Source organism: Gadus macrocephalus, chromosome 18 (genome assembly GCF_031168955.1).
Source record: "Gadus macrocephalus chromosome 18, ASM3116895v1".
Taxonomy (NCBI): domain Eukaryota; kingdom Metazoa; phylum Chordata; class Actinopteri; order Gadiformes; family Gadidae; genus Gadus; species Gadus macrocephalus.
Window position 1 is genome coordinate 7,281,223 of NC_082399.1, and position 22,775 is coordinate 7,303,997.

The 22,775-nt window shown below is 46.1% G+C and overlaps 1 protein-coding gene across 2 annotated transcripts; it reads left to right on the forward strand.

Moving 5' to 3' along the window:
* Positions 1 to 342: 342 nt before the first annotated feature.
* vclb (vinculin b) lies at positions 343 to 22,764 on the forward strand. Of its 2 annotated transcripts, none has more exons than XM_060037257.1 (21): positions 343 to 710; positions 7,968 to 8,038; positions 9,756 to 9,906; positions 10,744 to 10,852; positions 11,147 to 11,269; positions 11,756 to 11,916; positions 14,693 to 14,786; positions 15,162 to 15,309; positions 15,915 to 16,068; positions 16,422 to 16,597; positions 17,023 to 17,213; positions 17,826 to 18,025; positions 18,619 to 18,747; positions 19,056 to 19,205; positions 19,390 to 19,498; positions 19,589 to 19,891; positions 20,031 to 20,155; positions 20,247 to 20,432; positions 20,596 to 20,799; positions 20,927 to 21,031; positions 21,164 to 22,764. In XM_060037257.1, exons 1-21 carry the CDS (start codon positions 543 to 545, stop codon positions 21,308 to 21,310), a joined length of 3,204 nt encoding a protein of 1,067 aa, XP_059893240.1. In that variant the 5' UTR covers positions 343 to 542; the 3' UTR covers positions 21,311 to 22,764. The 2 variants fall into 2 exon arrangements, with proteins under 2 accessions (XP_059893240.1, XP_059893241.1); XM_060037258.1 differs by having other exon boundaries at positions 14,696 to 14,786.
* The last annotated feature ends 11 nt before the right edge of the window (positions 22,765 to 22,775 follow it).

A 22,775-nucleotide genomic window follows, 5' to 3' on the forward strand; every position in this document is an offset into this window, starting at 1 on the left:
TTATCGACAGATCATAGTTCCCACTAAGTAGATACACTTTCATTATTCATCATTCTTCGTCTGTCAAACCAATCGAAGTCCTCCCAGTCATAATGTACACAGGAGTCCTTGCCGTTTGAATTCCACTACTCTCAACAGTAGGCGCATATTTCCCTTTTAAGGGCATGAGAATGTATTACGTAATTTAGGGAGTACTCGCATCTCTAGCAAACTCGACTTCGTCCACTGTGGAGGGCGGAGCCGCTTGAGAAAGAATGGCACCAGGGTGAACCAATTACGTATGTGGGTCATGCCTTCGAGGTCGCCCATTGGCCAGAGGGCGGACATGGTTTCATTGAGCACTAGGTTTCTATCTCATTCTGTGTAGGAGAGATTTTTTCACGTTGATGGTTTCAAGGGGAGTAGTTGTAGTCGTCCCAGTCAAACTGTCCTGGGAAAAAAGTTAAGAAACTGGTTCGGCGTTCGTCAAATATTCATCGGGTTAACCGGAAAGGATAATTGATCTGTGTTTTTCTAATAGTGAGTTGTCGAAAGTTGCCATCATGCCGGTTTTTCATACAAAAACCATAGAAAGTATTCTGGAGCCGGTGGCCCAGCAGATATCCCATCTGGTGATAATGCACGAAGAAGGTGAGGTGGACGGGAAAGCCATTCCGGACCTCACGGCCCCCGTGGCCGCTGTGCAGGCTGCTGTCAGCAACCTTGTTCGGGTATGTATTCTTATTTACCACACGGGCTACCGCCTTTCTCCGCCTTGACGTTATGCGGACTACCTGTCGGTCTTTGTCCCGCCTCTGTCCAGCTTCCTACTGTTGATAGTTGAAGAGGATCGTTCTGCGATATATTTATATTTTAGATACGTTTGACCTTCCATCCAAGCATTGGAATTTCGAAAAAAATGTTTTTAGAAGTTCTCGGGGCAAAGGGCATTGACGCCCATTCCTGTTGTACACGCCATGCCCCGTCCCCCTCGGTAGGCCACTGCCACCTCTTGGCGTGGGTATCGCAGGGATACAGGGATTAGACCATATAATAACTAATATTCAGACCAGCTAATGTAGACTGTTGCAGAGTTAATACTATGATAGAGTGCTTGTTTCTCGCCTCACATGCTTCAGTGTTTAATGTTGATGATCTACACACTCATCATTTTACTGTTCTTTCTTTGTTACTTTTACTTCGAGAAAGTGAAGTTGAAGATATATTATTGTCCTTAAGATACAATCATTTGCACACTGGGCATGCATTGTTAGGCTTATATAGAGCCCTACTGAAAGAGACAGATGTGGCTTCCAATAGACCTGAATAACCCCAGCAAGGGCTTGTGGTTTGCCGAAACCAGTGATACCTTTTATAACCAAGACAGCAAGTGATCAAAAATAGGCATGCATATCTAGCCCAGTTCCTCAGAATTCTAGATCAACCAAGTTGAATGCCATAAAGGTTTAATTTTAAACGCAAACGAAACCCATCACACATTCAAACTTGCAACATCACAAACATATTTGGCATAGGAAGCAAAACACCAAACACCCACTCTGCAAAAGTTGTTAAGATTATATCTTTCAGGGTACTGAGCTAAACAACTCTTGGAGTCAAACAAGCTCTATTAGGTTTGTTGTGCTGGTTTTAGTCTGCTAGAGACCAACTACACAATTCCTGTTTTCCTGAAGAAGGGTTGTTTGTCTTGTTGGTTACAATGGTCCCAACCCACTTATGTTCTTTCTTTACATTTTGTGGTTTTCAACTGAGTCAACCTCATGGTTAACATTGTTCATATGTCCACACCCAAAGACTTCCTTCCACAAAAAAAACAACAGGTGTTTGAAATGGTTCTTTTAAAATATTCACCAACATTACCTTTTCAACTAACAAACATTTTTCTTTCACTATTACTCTGTTTCGGGAATCATATGCAGCAAAATGAAATGGGTCAGGTCTACATTGATGGAATAATACAGATAAGATGGCTCCATTTTCAAAGGCAAATATAACTGTTTTTGTGCATATTGAATATATAAAGTATCACAGGATATCAATGCACAACATGATTTCATAGCAGTATGATGTCAGCATGATCACCAGCTCCAAAAGTAGCATCAAGGCAGGTTTGTATCCCTAATTGTACACTCTGAATGGGAAACACAGCATGAATTCATTGTAATGAATAGTCAGATGTTCCCTGGTGGGGGTTCAGATGCTGCCAGGAATTGTGTCTGAGTCATAAACTGCCAAGCAGATGATGAATTATTTCTACATGCAGGCTCTTATTTGGAACTTTCCTCCAACATTATCATACTAGCATTCGGGGACATACTCTCTTGAACTATGCTTATACTTTGTATTACTTTTACCTAGCTGGGTCTCTTTCAGGTCATTGTGTTGGATATTATTGACTCAATATGCTTTTTTCCCCCTGCCTTGAAAGATGAATGCTTGTTTTGGGTTCATGAGAAAGCAGGGCTTCCTAAACCTTGTGTGCACCGTAACTCACGTGTTTCAAAGAATTCCTCAAACGTCTGATTGCCTCTATGGTCGTTCCCAGGGCCAGAGTTCAGCTCATTGTCTCTGCTGAGCTCCACTGCAAAATAACAACTTTAGTAGCACAAAAGTCATCTATCACAGGCCGACCATAATACCACACTGAGAACTGTTGCATTGTCTAACCAGACACCTAAAAGTAACAGAGGAGTTTTCTTTCTAAATGGCTAGAGACCTCTGTTTTTCTAGGAACCTAAAATATCTAATAGATACTGTTGTGCTCATTATCCATAGAAAAACTGTGGACAAGAAAGATCACACGCTCTTCTTGGCTTTCTGTAGAGATAATTTCAGCTAAATTTGCCGTCTTCTGAAGTGCATTGTGACGGCCCTAATCTCATTATTACAGATGCATGGTCATGAATAGGGCTTTCAGCCTAATGGGCCACGAAACGCTGTAAACAATCCTCAGATATATTTTCTCCGTAATGGAGTTATTATTATACAGTTACATTAGTGTGTCTCATTGCCGTGTACAGACAATGAAACGTCCTCTAGTCTGAGTTCTAAACCTGAGACCCCTGAGCACTGGGATCGGTACTTTCCTTGTTTGTCCAATGAGGACAATGAAACAGCCCTCGATTTTACAGATGAATGCGGGGAATGTGAAGAATTCCCTCAAAGATCGAATCCATCTTGGATCAAAAAGCAGCATGGGTGCCAGTTTGATTCCCCCTCGAACAATTTCAAGCGCCTTTATTATTGACACAAAATTTAAATAGATAATATAGACGTTAACAAAAACATCTCTGGGTAACATGTTTTGTTTCAAAACCACAATTAAATGGACACGCACAGAATCTTACATATCTTGATGTATCTTCTCAAAAGTTAAAAGTATTGTAAAACTGGTGTCTGGTTTATGTGAAATGATTCACGTCTATAAAGTTGTCTTCATGTTTTGTACTCTGATTAAACACTGCTGACGGCATAACGCTATATCCTGATGAAACATCTGCATCGTTCCTAACTTGCTTCATGATGTTTAGGTACTTTATAAGGGTCAAAGCCAAGAAGCTGATAGCTGGGACATTTTCTATATTTTATTTTATTTCCTCATGGCCTCTAAAGGCAGTGGCTGAGCAATCCATGAACATAGAAGAGACCTACATTGCACCTATTTAGACATTGCTGCATAATATTGCTCCAATGATAAAACTACATACAAGGTACAAGTGACAGCCAGTAAGCCATGCTAACATAGCGTGAGCTATGCTACTGGGAAGTTTGATGGATATTCTGCAAACCTTGAGAGGATACTTACTGCTAATTTTGGTGCTGTAGTGACATGACATTTTTACAGTGGTGCACACATGATAACACTTAATCACCAACTAATTAGCCTTCCTAGTTGTGTTATTTCTTCAGACTTGCCAACTGCGCAGCACATTACTAAACATAACTTGTGTATAATAACAGGGCATTAAACAAGGTATATATTTTTCGATGTCAAGGTCTATACAAATCCTTGAAGGGATACCTCACTCCATGAAACACGAAGCAAACCTCTATTACAGATGGGGTAGGCAATTTATTCTAGATTTTTTTTGGTGTATTTGATGAAATTCTCTTTGTAGTAAGGCCTGAAGGGAAGAGTGAGATTTGTTTTCGATTATATCATTTTAAAATCTATATCTGGCTGTTTCTCCAAATTGCCTACCCTATCTTTAAACAAACCGAGATACATATCAAATATATACAATTCTTTAAAGAGGTAACTCAAAATTAATTTTCTGCTTTCTGTTGCAAGTCATGCAGACAAACCTAGCTTTCCTTTTTATATTGCCTGTATCAGGGAAGGCCCGAGGACAGTTTAAGGACTTTAAAAACATGTTGATGATATGGCGCTTGGTGTGATGGGCTGACGAGGAGGACATTCAGGAAGGCCTGGCTGGCCGGGGGAGCCGGCCAGAGCTCCCAGCCAGGCCTGCAGCAGCTGGTGGCTCTGAGAGAGGGAGAGAAGGTGGCGGCGGGACAGCCTAGGCTTATGTTTAATCCAGGGCTAAGAAACGCATCTCCTTCATGCGTGGTTGCCTAATGTTAGGAAGGGCAAGAAAAAAAATACAGTGAGTTGTACCCTAAACACATTGTTGAATCAACTGGGGATCTGCAGTTTGCTCTCTTGGAGGCAGTTGTAATATGACACAGTCGGTTGTGATATATCCTTTCTCTGGTTACACGGCTGCTTTTGGCACACACATGCAATACCCATGGTGATTTGTGACTTTCGTCGCCTCAGAAACATGGGTGTACGTTGGGATACTTCTTGGCGAAACGGGCCATGGCCGATGGGTGATGGTGACTGGACGAGCCCCTTTAATGCCCTTTGCCTTCGGTGCAGAGTCTCCCCCATAGTAGTGATTCCTTATGAGTCAGAAGTAATCCGATACAGGACCATCAGTAAGACTGCCTTCCCGGACTTGAGGGCCATTAATGTCAGTTTAATGGAGGGCCGTGCCAGGGAACTGTACGGACACAGTTCATCAAACGCCTCTAAAAGTCTGAGCAGAATGGGGAACTGTTTTTCAGCTCTTCTTTGTCTGCCGTGTCCTGTGGTACAGTAAGAAGGTTCCGTTGTATGAGGGTTTCCCATCGCACATCAAGGTTCATCTGTAGGACATTGCTAAGGACACCGGGGACCAAGGCCACAGGAATTCAGCCATTATGCTGTTCTCTCTGGTCACCATGACTAACATAGCTTGGTGCAAAAGCCACCCTACAAGTGAAAGGCATGCTTGTGTTGATGCAGCCTAGAAGCTTTGAAAGTGGTCTTTCTTCTTCCCTCTCAGAGCGATGGGCTGTTGTCCACAAGGCCCAGTTTGTTCTCCGGGCCTGTCCACTTTATAAAGCTACTTCACAGCGCAGGGTTCTCCCTAGTTTTTAGCCCTCTTGGCTGGAAAAAGGGAGCTCCGTGATTCCCACTCCAGATGTCAATGGCGAATGACTTGGCTGACCAAGCATTTCATTGTGGGGTGTTTGACAGCAAAGGCCAGACAATGACACTGAGCCGGCAAAAGAAATTCCCAAAGAAAGCGGGTGGAAGTGAATTACTTAATAACAGCCACTCCTTTTTTTTTTTTTTTTCTTTTAAGGCTCTCTAGGTTCTATTCATGGAGTAAGTGATTTGTGCTGAGGTCTGGGTAATTGCTAGGCCGCCCCAGTGAGCCTCTTTCTTTTTGGTATTGACTAGAGGATGAAGAAAACCTTCCACTACAAAACGGGCCCAAGCGGAGCAATCCTGTCCGGAAGAGAATGTATGGAAGGGTTGAGTTGGACTAGTGGTGGGGCCAGCGGGATATGCTCAGAAGAAACGGACAGTGGCTCAAAATAGAGAAGGGGGGGGCGTGGCCTCTCGGGACGTTGCTTGACAACAACGGTTGTGAACTTGTGTCACGTCCTATTTTTACAGCAAATTGTTCGGGACACAGCCCGGTCTGTTGATTTTATTTCAGACTTGAGACCGCAGGAAGGTGGAAGTTAATGGACAGACCAAAAGGAAGGGGATGCAGAAGGGAGCAATTGATATCTAAAAAGGCTAATCTTTGCGTTGTTGGGGAAGTTTTTCTACTCGGTTTATAATGTGATCCCACGGGAAATGATGGCTCTGTGCTTGTAAAATGCAAGATGGTTTAGCGCCTGCATGTCAACTTTCGGGTTTATTTGCTGCACTACGGTGCCAACTCAACGTGCTTATGACTCAACGAGTCATGTTCTCTTTTTAAATTCTGTTTATAGATATAACATAGTCTGTGTTACTTTTCCACTAGTAAAACTATAGGTGTGGCAATGACACAATAGTATTAGGATAGGAGTGCATTGGAGCACACATACAGAGTGTAATCACAGATGTTTGGACTTTGCACACTTACACTTACACACTTTGATGGATTACTATTAAAATAAGTCTGCAAGTAAGAGTCATGCCTCTTGGGAAATTCCAAACTGGGATCCTTTGGTCCAACATTTAAGCGGAAGACCTTTCTTCCACTGTCCCCATGCAATTGGCCTGCGTAACACTATCAGCATGCATGTCTGCAAAATCTCTAGACATGACAACATTCTGCCTTTGTAAGTTTGTCTAAGTGGTTAGTGTCTGTCTGCCTTATCAGTGCTTCAGTAAAAACGTTGGGATCTAGTTAGAGTGTAACCGCCATAAATAGCCCATATGCAACAGTACACATCAGACATAACATACAAAACAGTATTGTGTTGTAATAGCTAGCACTACTTCAGGCTCAAGCACGCCTCGACTAAAAAGTTTGCCACAGCCCTCCCGACCTCCCTAATGACGCCGGAGCACTTCTATTCTGAAAAGAAATGCGCTGGTCCATAGTTAGCCCCGACAAAGTTTTAATGACACCTTTGTTGGTATATGTTAGCTGGCTGTCACTCTGTGTCCATGACAGGTCCCCTCTGCTAAGCTGAGGGGACCTTTTAGCAGGCCATGAAATTCAGTCAGTCTGATTCACAAACACGACGCAGCCCACAGTCCCCATGGCCCAATGAAAAAGGCGTGAGGAGACGTATGTCTAGGTGCTGCTGCTGCCCCCATTACAGGCTTCACGTCAGCCATCTGGAATGAATCTGCCACTGAGCCCCGATGGACTTGCTGACAAGCTGTGCTGGCATGCCCACCCTTGGGCCAGCTCTCTATAACAAACACCAACGGATTGCATGTGTGTGCGATCGTTGGCCAATGGATTCGCATTTTACCGTTGTGGTTATTTGCTCACCGAGCCTTTTTACAATTTCAGGTGTTTTGTTCGGAGCAGGACGAGTGTCACAGACAACAGTGACAGGGAATTAGGTAGCAAGACATGTTGATACCTGTCGAATATGTACCTGTGAACAGAGTTGTTTACATCGTGGGAATTGGACTCGCATTTAACAATCTAAGTTAGGGAAAGCTCCACATTGTCAGCCTGCTTATTGATATAGGCGACAAAAGGATTTCCTATAGGGCACAGAGTGACGCAATGGAATTTAGCTTTGCTGCCCGACTTGTTTGCATGCAGATGTGCGTTTGTTTCTTTCTCTGTGTGCGGGCGTGCACATGTTCACCAGCCCTGCACGCTCTGTGGGGTAAGTTAGGCCGTCCCACTGGAGTGGAGCTGATGACACAGGGAGTATGAGTCATCCTGGGGATGCGAATGGAGGGGTCATCTGGGAAACGCATTATAGGTCGTGGAAGAAGGGGGGGGAAGGGCAGGGGGTGCCTCTCCATTATTAACAATCAACGTTGAGAAATTGGCCCCACATTTAACTATTAACCACCAATGAAAAGACACATGGAAGGCTGCAGCGGGGCCCAAATGTTACTTTCTATTAAACTTGTCTCTCTTTGGCCTTCGATGAAAGGAACATACGATATGTCTTCTGTTAAAGTCCATGACTAATGTTGGAATGCTGGTCCTTTTGTGTTCCAGGTGGGGAGAGACACTGTCCAGACCACAGAGGACAAAATAATGAAAAGGGACATGCCGCCAGCCTTCAGCAAGTAAGCACGGGACGAACATCGGGGGTTTCTTTCATCGCACTCCACTGATCGGTTTGATGGGGTTCCTCCTGGGTCAGCAGAGATCTACAGGATTATCCAACTTTCTTAGGCTCTGTCTCACTCTGTCTCTGTCTCTGTCTCTGTCTCTGGGTGTCTGTGTAGGTTATAGTAATGGCTATTTGTACTCAAAGGTCACATGTGGCATGTTAAGTGCTTAAATGCTAGTCTGGCGCTGTTGAAATATAAATAATACCACAAGACTTTTCATCAAGGGAAACATTTCCTTGATGGAGGGAGAGAGAGGGGGAGAAGGGGGAGAGAGAAAGACTCAAGGATATGACTTCCTTCATATTCAGGATATACAGTACAGGTGGTATAAAAGGACTTTATATCCCTATATATGCCTCAATGGTTTTAATTACCCTGTTGACTCCGTCTCAGCTGTTGTCGACCAAATTCAATACCTCGATTCAGCTCACTTCTCCACCGAGCCCAATCCCTCATTTAATAAAAATCATTAAATTATGCCCAGCTGCTGGCCACTCAGATCCCAGTTCCACCCCTGCACATCGCCTGACTTATTAAAACAGGAGAGCAAAGTAGAAGGGATGGATGACCAGGCTGGCTAAGGGGGCTCCTCCTCCACCCACCAAAAGGTCATGGATCAGGGTCATCAGGCTCGACACATTTGGCGCCTTGAAGTCACATCGTCGTCACCCTGTAGTCAGCCATCAGCACATGTGCCAGAATGCGTCGTTCAACCCCCCCCCCCCCCAACTAAATATAGTGTTCGCAGGGGTTTGGTTAATGCATGGCTGTCTCTGGCCACGCACAACTAGCTGGGCCTCTGACACACACATTCACTCCCACACAAAATCACTCCCACTAACAGACATTCAAATAATTACACATGCACATTTACCCCTGCCCCTAAATGCTATGGTCATCCATTAGTCATCCATTAGGCCATAGCCTTCAAGCGAGGGGGGGGGGGGGGAAGGCTGGAGCAAAGTTTTCCCTTCTGTGGACACTTAACAATGCATTTTAAGTATGTGGAAAATACTGATAATGTCCCCACTGTTATCCAGACAGCCTTTGGCCTACAGGCAACGTTAGGAAGTCTGGCTTCCACGAGAACAGGAACATGTGTCAATGCTTGGCTCGCTGCCCGTGTCTACGCACAAACGTCTGCTGTGATACACACAGGTGGTGCTCGTAGCGTCCACAAGGGGCAAAGCCGCCATCCTCATCTTCCTGAAGTTCTATTGAACAATATTATCAATGACGATCAAAGACCTTAGGAAAACACTTGATAGAAATCCATCTTTAAGAGAGGTTTGTATTGAATATGTGGCTAGCCAAGATGTAGTCCCTGGGCATGTTCCTATTTCAGATACAGGAAGTCTTGGTCCCCCCCCCCTGAATCGAGCCTTGATCGCTGGTTCTCTAAACCATTTTATAAATTGTATCTGTCGCGGTTTATTTCTTTTATTTTAACTAGACTCACTTTCACACACAGTCCCTAATCTTGTATTGTATAATAATTGATGCTGAATGTGGTTTGTGAGCATTGTACGAGAATTGGACTGCTTATTTTATCATAGTGCTGCCTTCTGGGCCGGGTCATTCTTGGAAAAGAGATTTTTATCTCAATGAATTTTGGTTTAATAACGCATATCGATTGATTGCCACGTGTGTTTGCCTCCTCTCCACACAGGGTTGAGACCGCCTGCACTAAGCTGGTGCAGGCCGCCTCCATGCTGAAGGCCGACCCGTACTCCGTGCCCGCCCGGGATTACCTCATCGACGGCTCGAGGGGCATCCTCTCGGGAACCTCGGACCTGCTCCTCACCTTCGACGAGGCGGAGGTAGACGCATGGAACTCGTCACCTTTTCCCCCTGAGGAGGACTCAAGCTGCTACATGCTGCCCCAGCGTCTATCTATAGTGGACCAGGCTTCTTGTCACCTGAGCTGTCCGTTTACAGCGGCCACGGCAGTTTCTTGTTAAGGCAGGGGGCGTGGTCCCTGCTCGTAAGCCCCGCCCACAGTCCCAAAAAACCTGCCATTATAGTGTTAAGAAACTGAATAATGGTATGAGCAAAAAAAGTGTATGAGCTCTATTGTGGTTAGCTGCAGCTGTAAATAATAAATAGTACATTCATAAGCCTTCACATTACTAAAAGCCCAGATAGAATCAGGCGAATTTCACACACGTGTTTACGCAGACACTTGTAATAACTTTATGATCGTGTTTCAGCCCCCTGCTTTTTATGAGGCTGTGTTAAAAAGTGCGGGATCAGCTTTGGGCTCCGCCGGCGTCCCAGAGCTGTCTGCTGGGGGTGGGGTGGGGTGTGCCGGGGTGGGGCTATTGGCTATCAGTCAGCCCTTTTGACAGCGCAGGGTCATCACACCCCTAAGCAGAGGACGGTTGATGGCTGTGTGGGGTGGATGAGTGTGTGTGTGGGGGTGGATTAACTGTTGGTGCAGCAGCAACAGCTCATATACATGCAGCTGGGGAGGACAATAGGGAAGAATGTCTGCAGCCAGCAGTATCAAAGTCCAACGAGGGCATTGGCTTTGACTGACATCGGGTGGGGGGAATCTGCGGTTTGCATATTGTATTAGTTCTTGGGTTAGGGAGGGAATTGTAATTCACGTGTGTTTGATATCTATTTCTATGAACCATGTTTTTCTATTATTGTAGGTGCGTAAAATCATCCGAGTATGCAGGGGCATCCTCGAATACCTGACGGTGGCCGAGGTGGTGGAATCGATGGAGGACTTGATCACGTACACGAAAAACCTGGGACCAGGTTCGAGTCTTTTTCCTTATAAAAAATTCTAACTAAGAGGGAACAGTGATGGACGCTAGGTTATTCAGGCCCATAGAAAAAACATTGATATCACAGTACCAGTGTTGGGCAGGTTACCTTAAAAAAAGTAATTAGTTACAGTTGCTAGTTACTTCTCCCAAAAAGTATCCGCGTTATTCCAATCACTGCACAATGCCCTGATACCAAACCTTGACCCCTGTGTTCACTTCACGTATTTTGCTTGGTCTCAGCCTGGTCAGCAATGTTAAGCACCTTTCCTGTGCCCTCGACTAGGGATGACGAAGATGGCCAAGATGATCGACGAGAGGCAGCAGGAGCTGACTCATCAGGAGCACCGCGTCATGCTGGTCACCTCCATGAACATGGTGAAGGAGCTGCTGCCAGTCCTCATCTCAGGTACCCCCACGGCCCCCGCATTCAATTCAGCCCAGCTTTATTTATCGAGCGCGCTTCATGCAGACAGTATATCGCTGACTATGCTTAACATGAACATACAATACAAGAATAAAATTAAATATAATGTGTGCAATAAAAAGAAAAGGAGGTGCTTACGTTAAACAATAATGTTACTAGTATAATATCAATAAAAATACAGGAGTTAACCATGTACACAGAACTACGATGGAATAGAATAAGGCATTAATGTTGTGTCGTCTATGTATGGGTTTTAAGAACGCTAAATAGATTGATAGAATATAGCAGGTTTCTTACTACATTAGCATTGTATGCCCCTTGTGTGTTCTTTGCTGCTCCTACCGCGTTGCTGTGTCAGATGTGCACCACTGACTGAGAAAAGGGCCGGAGAGGCAAGAACTGGGACCGAACAGTGTATTGGAGTATTCTGATTGGTCGTTGTCTCTCTGCACCGCCCGTGTCCTCCAGGTATCAAGATCTTCGTGAGCACCAAGACGTCAAGGAGCCAGGGCGTGGAGGAAGCCCTGAAGAACCGCAACTTCACCTTCGAGAAGATGAGCGCCGAGATCCACGAGATCATCAGGGTGCTGCAGCTCACCTCCTGGGACGAGGACGCCTGGGCCAATAAGGTAAAGCGAGCTGACCTCCGACCTGCACCCCCTCCCCTCCCCCCTCCTCACTGTAACCTGTAGCCTCTGCTTTCACAGACACGCGTGCTCGCTTCGTATATTTTTTAACATTTTAAACCTGGACCTCTGTGGTCGATTAGCTAAGGCTGGTCGGTGGGGCATTTTAATTGGTCGCTTATCCCACAACATTTCTTGTTGTGGGATAAGTGACTTTTAGCCTTTTTCTTCACACACTGCTCCCTGACCCCCGCCCAGATTGTTCTGGGGAGACGGCTGGCTGGATGAGGACTTAATCACCCCGTTGTATTTGAATCTTTATGTCTTTTGAGCCGTTCCACCCTTTGTTGACCACTTCTTCATTCTTCATATCATGAAAAGAGGCTGAAGGACCCCAGTTGCTTTGTCGTTGCAATATAACGCTTTGTGGGAGAACGACGACTCCAGTCCACTGTTTAGTTTGTGTAGCAGGCCCTGCCCGCTCATATGTTCCTCATTGTTTTGTACCGCGACGCATGCACAGCCTCCACGCTGCTCTTCTTCCTGGGCCCGTCCTTTCTCTTCTCTGTGTCGCAACCGTTCTGGTCTCTCAGTTGGTACGTCCCGGTTCAATGTTTTTTTTTTTGTATTTATGTTGTTCTACCTTTTCTTTTTTTTGTACCATTCCGTTATCTCCCCCTTCCTGTCCCCCCTCTTCCCCCCCCTGTAGAAGGTAAGCTTTCCCTGTCTCACCCAGCTCGGTTGTGAGGCAGCATGCTCTGGTAGATGTGCATTTTTGTGTGTGTGTGTGTGTGTGTGTGTTGTCTTGTGCCATGTGGTGCTCCATGTGTGTTTTTCGCAGTAGTGCCACAGTTTCCCATGTAGAACTGTCCAGGACTGAATTGCTTGTAGCAGTATTATCATTATCATTTATTTGGATGCCTAACTCCATCCTGTATCACTGCTTATGGAATGATTCTGCTTCTACTTATTTTTTTGTTTCAAGGCCAAAATTATTCAAGAAAAAGGTTTTGCAGATGCATTGCATTTGGTTGTTGGTTTTGCTTGCAATAATATGCCATTGTGTGCACATCTTTGCGCCCTCCTACTATGTCAAGTCAGGTGAACAAAATGCCTTTCCGTTGATCAACAGCTCTCAGTGCCGTTGTATTGGGTTGGGTGCTGATGACTCAAAGCCCCTAGGTGTTCCGTTCCTTCCTTCCTCCCTCAATAATCCCGTTTCATCGATTGCTTCCCGAGCCACACGTTGACCTAACAGCCATAGGAGAAGGGCACATGATACATAGCTTGAATGGTGTTCTTTGGTTTGCATTATCATTTTTAGTTGTAATACATTTGTGCATTATGGTTAATAAACCCAACAAAATTTCTGTCCCTATAAATACTGTCTAAACCCCTCTTTCCCATTTTACTAATTGTGTTTCACTGTGATTAATAGCATCCTCTGAGTGTGTTACTATCGTTTGTATTTGCCTTTGATATGAGGAGATCATTTGAAGGTCTGTTGTTCAGTTTCGACATACTTAACCCACTTCCTCACAGTAAATAACATAGTCAGTTGCTTAAGCGCACCCAACTGCCAACTCATTGTTGTGCACACGGTTAGCACGCAAACACAAAATACACGGCCACAGCAATGACATATTCCCTCATCACCTTCTACTTCCTGCTTGGTTCGGTTTTGTTCAACTGTATTTGCCCGTTATGCCTCAACCCAACACGCCCACCCTCCTTCGGCTACAGCCTACAGTACAGTATTCATAGAAGTGTTAAAAACGTTTATATATACACACATTAAAACCCCTTCGAGTCACATTATCAATGCTGACGTGATAATAGACTTTAGATTTCCTAGAAGGGGTTCCACATAATGCTATAATATTATTCAGTGTGTATGCCAGAATTACATTTACAAAAGTTACAGGGGCTCTTCAACATAATGTCTAAACCTGATAAATGTCTGATTTATATCCGACATTTGGGGAAGCCACTTGTGCCATTCAAAAGTCTATATCCACTTAGCCATTCAGTCTTCTCTGCCTGCCTATTTTCTCCATGTCCATTTTAAAGGGCTCTGCGTTGTTCCCTCGTTTTGGCCAATGAATAGACTCATTGTCAAGTCGATCAGTTCTCAAACAGATAATTGTATTTCCAGCCAGTCCAATTGAGTAACAATGGGTAGTCTCTTGGCCTTCTCTGATGGAACATGCTTGTTCTGGACGGTGGAAACTAAAGTTTTGAACCCCCCCCCCGAGTAGCTTTTATCTTACGAAACAGTGTGGCGGCGCCAATGGATGACAATAGTTCTCTTTTATTGCACAGAAGATGAATGCTTGTATCGCTCACTCCCCGATCCTCCCCCCTGCTCCTCCACCTCCCTGCATTTTCCACATGTACACATGGGTCTCTACACCTTCTGTAGCCTCGTGGGTAATCAGTAATCACTGATGTGACTGTCCTGGTTCTTACCTCATCGCAAGTTTTTAAATACACTGTGATCTCATTCCAAATGAGTCACGACTAGAGTTTTGAGTAGCCGTGTGTTTGTTTGGTATCCAATGACAACCTAATGCAGACATGGATGGACATGTTGCTAGGCTGGGTTTTCCACAGAAAGGTTGAAATTTACATGGTTCCAAAGAAAAAAGTTTAACTCTTTACACAGCTTTAATAAAAGCAAACATTGATGCTTATAGACGAATGGGGAACAACAGTTGTTATGTTCAGGTTTATTGATTTAATATTAATTCCCCCCCCCCCCCCCCCCCTCCTAAACCTCAAGGACACGGAGGCCATGAAGAGGGCCCTGGGGCTCATCGACTCCAAAATGGCGCAGGCCAAGAACTGGTTGAGGGACCCCAACGCCCAACCAGGTAATCGATGAACGGAATCCATATCCTCTTGATTTTCTTACAGTTAATGTTTTGGACTCACCCAGGTGTGAGTTGGATGAGCCGTTACCAGCCATATTGAAAATCTGCCTCTTCTGACATCACAAATGGGCCCGTCCACCTAGATGTATGACTGATAGATGATGTGTGCTACAGTCCACCGTTTAGGCTGGTAGACTGATCTATCCAGCACACATCTAGGTGGACACGCCCACTTGTGATGTCAGAGAAGGCCGATTTTCAAAACGGCTAATCACTGTCGCACGGGCTGGTATAATCCGTCACCGTTTAGATAAAGGTTCACGCTTTTGCGTCCACACCTGACACCGTGTCTTTTGTGTGTGTGTGTGTGCGTAGGCGACGCAGGGGAGCACGCCATCCGCCAGATCCTGGACGAAGCCGGGAAGGTCGGAGAGCTGTGTACCGGAAAGGAGCGCCGGGATGTGGTGGGAACGGCCAAGACCCTGGGACAGATGACCGATCAAGTGTCCGAAATGCGCGCAAGGTAAGGGTTGGGCTGCTCCGTCTTTTCATGTTTCAAACGTTTGTAATTTTACATTTCTCATTTTGAATTATAGCACATTATTTTATAAAAAAATATTTATAGTAGCATAGATTGCCTAGGTGGTCTTACTTTTTTTCATCCTTTGTGCATGAGCTATAAATTCCATGGCTAAACAGACATTAGCGTAGGCGAGAGATACCGGGGATTAATGTGTTGTATTGGATTTATACGACTCCCTTTGAAACGCTGGATGTTGACAGAAACCCAAAGATAACCAATATCAAAACCAGCTGTTTGGTATTCACGGAAAATCCTTGGCTCTGGCTACTCCAAACATTGACAATTCCCCTGCCTTTCCCACTCGCACAGGCAATGACCTGGTTTATAAACCAAACCATTTGGTTTATAACCCAAATGCCTGCAAGGCATCATCCAGTTCCTGGTGTAAACAAGCACTGCACTAAACAGTGCATGCACATTATAGAGCCAGCAATCGCTACACACATGCACACACACACCCCCCCCCCCCCCACCCCCCAAGCAGTGTATACCAGTGCTGCAGATGAGGCCGGTGGTGAACATGCTCTGTGGTGTGTCGGTTCCAGAGGTCAGGGGTCGTCTCCGGCTGCCATGCAGAAGGCCCAGCAGGTGTCCCAAGGACTGGACGTGCTCACAGGCAAGGTGGAGAACGCCGCGCGCAAGCTGGAAGCCATGACTAACTCCAAACAGGCCATCGCCAAACGGATTGACGCGGCACAGGTGAGCCATTACTTCCACTGCGCTTGTATATAACTGTGTGTATATATATTGATCCGCTCCTCTGTCATACCTCTCCCGACTCTTCAAACCTCGCTTTTTCGAGATTTGACATTAGATTAATCTAAGCTTCTGCAGAGTCCGGGCAATTCGACCTAGATCCCAATAGGCTTAAAGTTAGCGTCAACAAGACAGAATGGGTTTCAAGCACATGTCAAACTAAGAAGAGTAGTATTAGTATTATAGTAGTATAGATTAGTAGCATATTAGCATTAAGATTTGTAGCGTAGTGTACCTTTAACCAAGCGACCAAACCGCGGCTCATGGATGACCGCGTCCGACCATGTTGTCTGCAGAGCTGGCTGGCGGACCCCAACGGGGGGCCGGAGGGAGAGGAGAACATCAGGGCCCTGCTCGCCGAGGCCAAGAGGATCGCCGACATGTCGGAGGACCCCAAGGAGAGGGAGGACATCCTGCGCTCCATCGGGGAGATCGCCGCCCTCACCGCCAAGCTCTTGGACCTCCGGCGACAGTAAGGCTGAGGGGCTTATTAACGCAAGACGGAAACGGCCTCACCTTTTTGTTGGTTCAATTTGAAATATATAAATATGAATCCCTTTTGTGTACTGTCAAAACTATTTATATCGTTTTTCCTCATTAAATTCCAACTGACTACTTTAAATTGACTATCGACTAGGTTAGATCTTAATAGGAGCATAAGTAATTATTATTATATATTTTTTTGTGTTGTGTCAAGTGTAGGGTCGGTTAATGGCCTACACCGTGAGAGGGAGGGAGTTGAACAAAGATCATAGCAGAATGTTCTGGACATAGATAATGTCACAATTAACCTGGGGTCTAAACGAACCGGCCCAATCCCTACCTTAAATATATATTTTTTTACAAATAGTCAATTTATTGATATGTTTACTTATACTCGGATTTCTAACCCTTCAGGGGCAAGGGTGATACACCGGAGGCCAGGGCCTTGGCCAAGCAGATCGCCACTGCCCTGCAGAACCTGCAGTCCAAGACCAACAAGGCGGTGGCCAACAGCAGGCCGGCCAAGGCCGCCGTGCACCTGGAGGGGAAGATCGAACAGGCGCAGCGCTGGATCGAAAACCCCAACGTGGACGACAGCGGAGTGGGTGAGTCCTGGTGATCTCCTCCATAGCCTCTCACCATCGCCATCCCCAGTGCCACCACCATCACCACCATCACCCCCTCTTTCCTAGGAATGACGGTGTAGACATTAACACACTGGTGGACGTTCCTTCCATTGTTTTTTCTACACATTCACTGTACTGTACCCCTAAGTGTTTGGAGGTCTGGGGTTCTTCAAGTTGACGGCTGTAGTCAACTCTTCCTTGGATCATTTACACAGACTAGTCAACCTTGTTTATAGCAGTAAGAGCACTGCTCCGTGTGTGTGTGTGTGTGTGTGTGTGTGTGTGTGTGTGTGTGTGTGTGTGTGTGTGTGTGTGTGTGTGTGTGTGTGTGTGTGTGTGTGTGTGTGTGTGTGTGTGTGTGTGTGTGTGTGTGTGTGTGTGGGGGGGGGGGAACCGAACTGGTCTGGCGTCCCATTCATGGTATCCCGTTGCCTGACACCCGTAGGGAGCTGGCACAGCCCCCAGCCTCTCGCTGCCGAGGAACAGGGCAGAGGACGGACACATGGATCGACAGCAGAACGTTGATCCATGCACAAGGAGGCTAAATCTGCAAAGCATTAACCCGACATGTGTGTGTGTCTGTGACCCTAGGCCAGGCAGCCATCCGGGGTCTGGTGGCGGAGGGCCGGCGACTTGGCAACGCCCTGCCGGGCCCCTACCGACAGGAGCTGCTGGGTAAGTGTGAGCAGGTGGAGCAGCTCATGGCCCAGCTGGCCGACCTGGCCGCCCGGGGTGAAGGGGACTCCCCCCAGGCCCGGGCTGTGGCTCACCAACTCCAGGAAGCTCTGAAGGTAAGAAAACCCCCCTCACCTCCTCCTCTATCTCACAAACCCATACTCATGCTTGTGAGTTAGAGACAATCTCGCCCTCTGCTGGCCACTTATGATATCGAATCAACAGCTATTATATGTTTAGTGATAGAGTACTAAAGTGAAAACGTCACGTTGTCCTGGCAACCGGATTTTCAGTTCTAAACAACCGAAGATGGCGTTTTCCATTGCTGCCATGTGTTGTTTCATTCAAAATGAAAAATAAATCTATCTCAAGAGGTGAAAATCACTACCAATCGAAACATGTCGAGGCATTCATGTATTCCGCTGGGGTGACGTTACTTTAGTTATTTTTTTTTTTATATGAAGACAATCCATTCTCAATATTACTTACATCATTGGTAAAGCAAACTCGCAAATCAATTCGCAAAAAAAACATTCATTTTCTATAAAACGTTCGTGTGGCATAGGATTTCCCCTTGTTCATTTGGTTTGTGTAGAACCGAAAATCGGTTGCTATGGAAACATGTCACCCTTTTAGTACTCTATTGTCACACAAATGCCAAACGTGCGATACCTTTGTAACATACCCCCCTTCCCCCCCCTCGGTACAGGACCTGAAGGGTAAGATGCAGGAAGCGATGACTCAGGAGGTGTCGGACATCTTCAGCGACACCACCACCCCCATCAAGCTGCTGGCCGTGGCGGCCACCGCCCCTCTGGAGGCCGCCAACAGGGACGAGGTCAGAGATTCCCCCTCTCCACTGGTTTCTGTTGACTGTCTGACTCTAAAAGAGGTTTTAGCAGAGATTATTATTGCATTTTTTCATTCATTCGTTCATTTGACAGCGACAGTGCACGTTGAAACTTTGCTACAAATGCGCCTGTTTTTTTATCATCTGTCTTTCTCACAATATCAATTAAAGATAAAATATGAATGACATATACTCTCTCTAGATAGATAGATTTAAAGACAGAAAGAATACACTGTTGATTGAACCTCCCCAGCCGCAAAGCCTAATCGCACCGTTCCATGGGGCCCCTGTCTCAGGTGTTTGACGATAGAGCCGCTAACTTCGAGACCCACTCCAATAAGCTGGGGGCCACAGCGGAAAAGGCAGCCGCCGTGGGAACGGCCAACAAGACCACCGTGGAGGGAATCCAGGCCGCGGTCAAGTCCACCAGAGACCTGACGCCACAAGTATGGCCCGTTTTTATGACCATGCATGAAACCGTTTAGGATTAACACGCAATGAACTGCTGCACTGCACTGGAAAAGAAAAAAAGAAAACACGAAAAAGTTCATGTTCCGTTTTTAGTAACGGTTAAGTTCTACCATCTCTGTGTGGACTGACGTATGTTATTATTATTATTTTATTATTCAGGTGGTCTCTGCTGCTCGTATCCTGCTGAGGAACCCAGGCAACCAGGCCGCCTATGAGCACTTTGAGACCATGAAGAACCAGTGGATCGACAACGTTGAGAAAATGACAGGTGGGCTTCAGCCATGACCTGCCCTTTACCATGTCAGCCCTTACACATTGACCGAGCCTCAGAGATGAACTGATTGCCGTTGGGTTCTAGGGATGGTGGACGAAGCCATCGACACCAAGTCCCTGCTGGACGCCTCCGAGGAGGCCATCAAGAAGGACCTGGAGAAGTGCCGCGTCGCCATGGCGAACCATCAGCCCCAGATGCTGGTCGCCGGGGCAACCAGCATCGCCCGCAGGGCCAACCGAATCCTCCTGGTGGCCAAGCGGGAGGTGGAGAACTCTGAGGACCCAAAGTTCAGGGAGACGGTGAAGGCCGCGTCCGACATGCTCAGCCAAACCATCTCTCCCATGGTGATGGATGCCAAGGCAGTGGCTGGAAACATCCACGACCCAAGTACGTATCATTCTATATTTATATATATCAAATTAGCTTTTAGCTCAGGTGTCGCTCATGTCGCTCTTCGATGGTGCGTACCGAAGAGCAGCCTTAAACACCGAGTGATTTTGGCCGCGGTTGTCTGCCCTCACGGCAGATCTTCAGAAGGGCTTCCTGGACTCGGGCTTCAGGATCCTTGGGGCTGTAGCCAAGGTCAGGGAGGCGTTCCAGCCTCCGGAGCCAGACTTCCCCCCGCCTCCTCTCGAACTGGATCAGCTCCACGTAAGTGCCGTCACGAACCACACCGTGCCGAAACGGAACTTTGAATCTCAATTCGGATTGATGTAAATCGACCCGGACTCCCACCCCACAGCTGAACGACGAGCCGGCGCCGCCCAAGCCCCCGCTCCCAGAGGGTGAAGTCCCGCCCCCCAGGCCCCCTCCCCCAGAGGAGAAGGAAGACGAGTTCCCCGAGGCGAAGGCCGGCGAGGTGGTGAGCGAGCCCATGATGATGGCCGCCCGGCAGCTCCACGACGAGGCTCGCAAATGGTCCAGCAAGGTGCGTCTCCAGCGTGGTCCGTCGCCAGGGTGACGCAAACACCGGTTGCCTGATCCTTATGACGTCATTCGTTTGTTTTCATTTGTTCACATTTGTCCTTGACGATTTTCCGACACTGAATCAATACGCACCCCGTGTCGCCCCGGTTCTGTTTTTTTTTTAGGGTAATGACATCATCGGCGCGGCCAAGCGGATGGCCTTGCTCATGGCTGAGATGTCGCGCCTGGTGCGGGGCGGCAGTGGGAACAAACGCGCCCTGATCCAGTGCGCCAAGGACATCGCCAAGGCCTCGGACGAGGTCACGCGGCTGGCCAAGGAGGTGGCCAAGCAGTGCACCGACAAACGCATCCGGACCAACCTGCTCCAGGTCAGTCCGGTCTCCACGTCCTCAACCCAAAGGCGCGTCAGAACTGTGAATCGATTGGCCATCGGTTCACGGTGAGATTTTGTTGAGATTGACGATGGCTGACTCAGCTGTTGTGATCTTGCCCTAGGTGTGCGAGCGCATTCCCACCATCAGCACGCAGCTGAAGATCCTGTCCACGGTCAAGGCCACTATGTTGGGTCGCACCAACATCAGCGATGAGGAGTCTGAGCAGGTTCGTCGTCGGCCATGACAGCTGTCGCATTGGTCTTGCTCGATGGAACGATCTCAATGACTTTTCAGAACGATCTCATTTATTTTGTCTAAAAAAACGATTCTGATGGTGTTTCTCCTCCTCTTGGTCCAGGCCACTGAGATGTTGGTCCACAACGCCCAGAACCTGATGCAGTCCGTGAAGGAGACGGTGAGGGAGGCTGAGGCTGCCTCCATTAAGATCCGGACTGACGCAGGGTTCACTCTCCACTGGATCAGGAAGACCCCCTGGTACCAGTAAAAGAGACTGGCCACTGGTAGTTCGTTGTGTGCTGGTTCTGGCCAACTGGCATGAGGATGAGAATGATGATGATGATGATGAGAAGTTTGTTTGGAGGAGCACTTCCTCAAAGCTGTTGAACCCACATCCCCTCAACCAAAGATGGTGAGAGAAAACGATGCCATGATCTGCTATTTTTCCTACTGGTTTTGCATCTGTTCAGATGGCCATGGCTGTTGTACTAGAATGTAAACATGGGACACCTGGTGCAAAATATACGTTTTTGGTTATTACTGGGGATGTTTTTTTTGTATATATATATTGATTTGATTTGGGCTTTTCATATATTCTACAGGCAATTGTTGTCACACTTTCAGATACAGTGAACACTACACATTTTTGCGATGAAGTTTTCATATCTTAAATCTTATTGTGTTTTTCTGCAAGTACTCACTGCTATTATACACATGAACCATTAAGGAGTTGTTGTAAGCACAGCGTGGCTAGACCCAGCTCACACAAAATGATAGTGTTAGGTTGTCTGTTTACAATAGGTTGCTGTTAAAATTAATAAACACTGTACATTATTTTAAATTGTGTAGGACATCTACAATGTTTTTCCCTGACTTTTGCCAAAGAAGTTTTCTGTTATGAATTATTTTTAGCTGGGATTTAGCAAGGTTTCATAATTTATGCAAAAACAAATTAAGGGCTTTTCAACCTTAACCTCACTTTAACACATACACTAGAACATTAAGGGAAATTTTAGTGGTTATAATGAAATGTACTTTATTGCCAGCTATTTCACTATTTGTTCTTAGGGTTGTCTCTTTCCCTTGTTTGATACTTGGTGATTACACAGAGCAAGAAGGGGATATCTGGCCCATACTAACCTATTTCCCCCCATTCTTCTGTGAAATTATCTTGTCAAGTTTTTCATGCTTATCATTTATATATTTTTTTATGTTGGTGTTGTGCGCAATCATTGAAATATGAGGAGGGTCATGGGAACGGCCGGGGCAGAGTAAATTAAAAATTATTTCATGAAACATTATCCTAAAAGCCACATGTGTCTGAAGAAATGCAAGTCTTTTCATTCTACCGCAATTGTATTCTACACAGGAATATGTGTGTGTGCAACAGTACTGTGTATTTTGAAATGCATAAAGACAAACGATGTAATGTTTAATCGTTTTGCCCAAAACCCAGCGTGCCTTTAAGAAAGACTTTTTTTTCCAAAGCTGTGCACACGGTGACTCGTATTACTTTTTTCAAATGCTTGTTGTATATGATTCTTTAAAGAAGTAATGCTATCTTTAAAAACTCTATGACAGATACACTTTAATAACGCAAAGCCTATTGCTCTTCATTTTTTTTGCATTAAAACATTAAAATAATGCAAACGGTTCATGGCATCGTCAGTCCGGCATAAACATTGCTCACAATTTTGCAATAAAGCTTTTATAGCACTTCAATGTGTTTAACA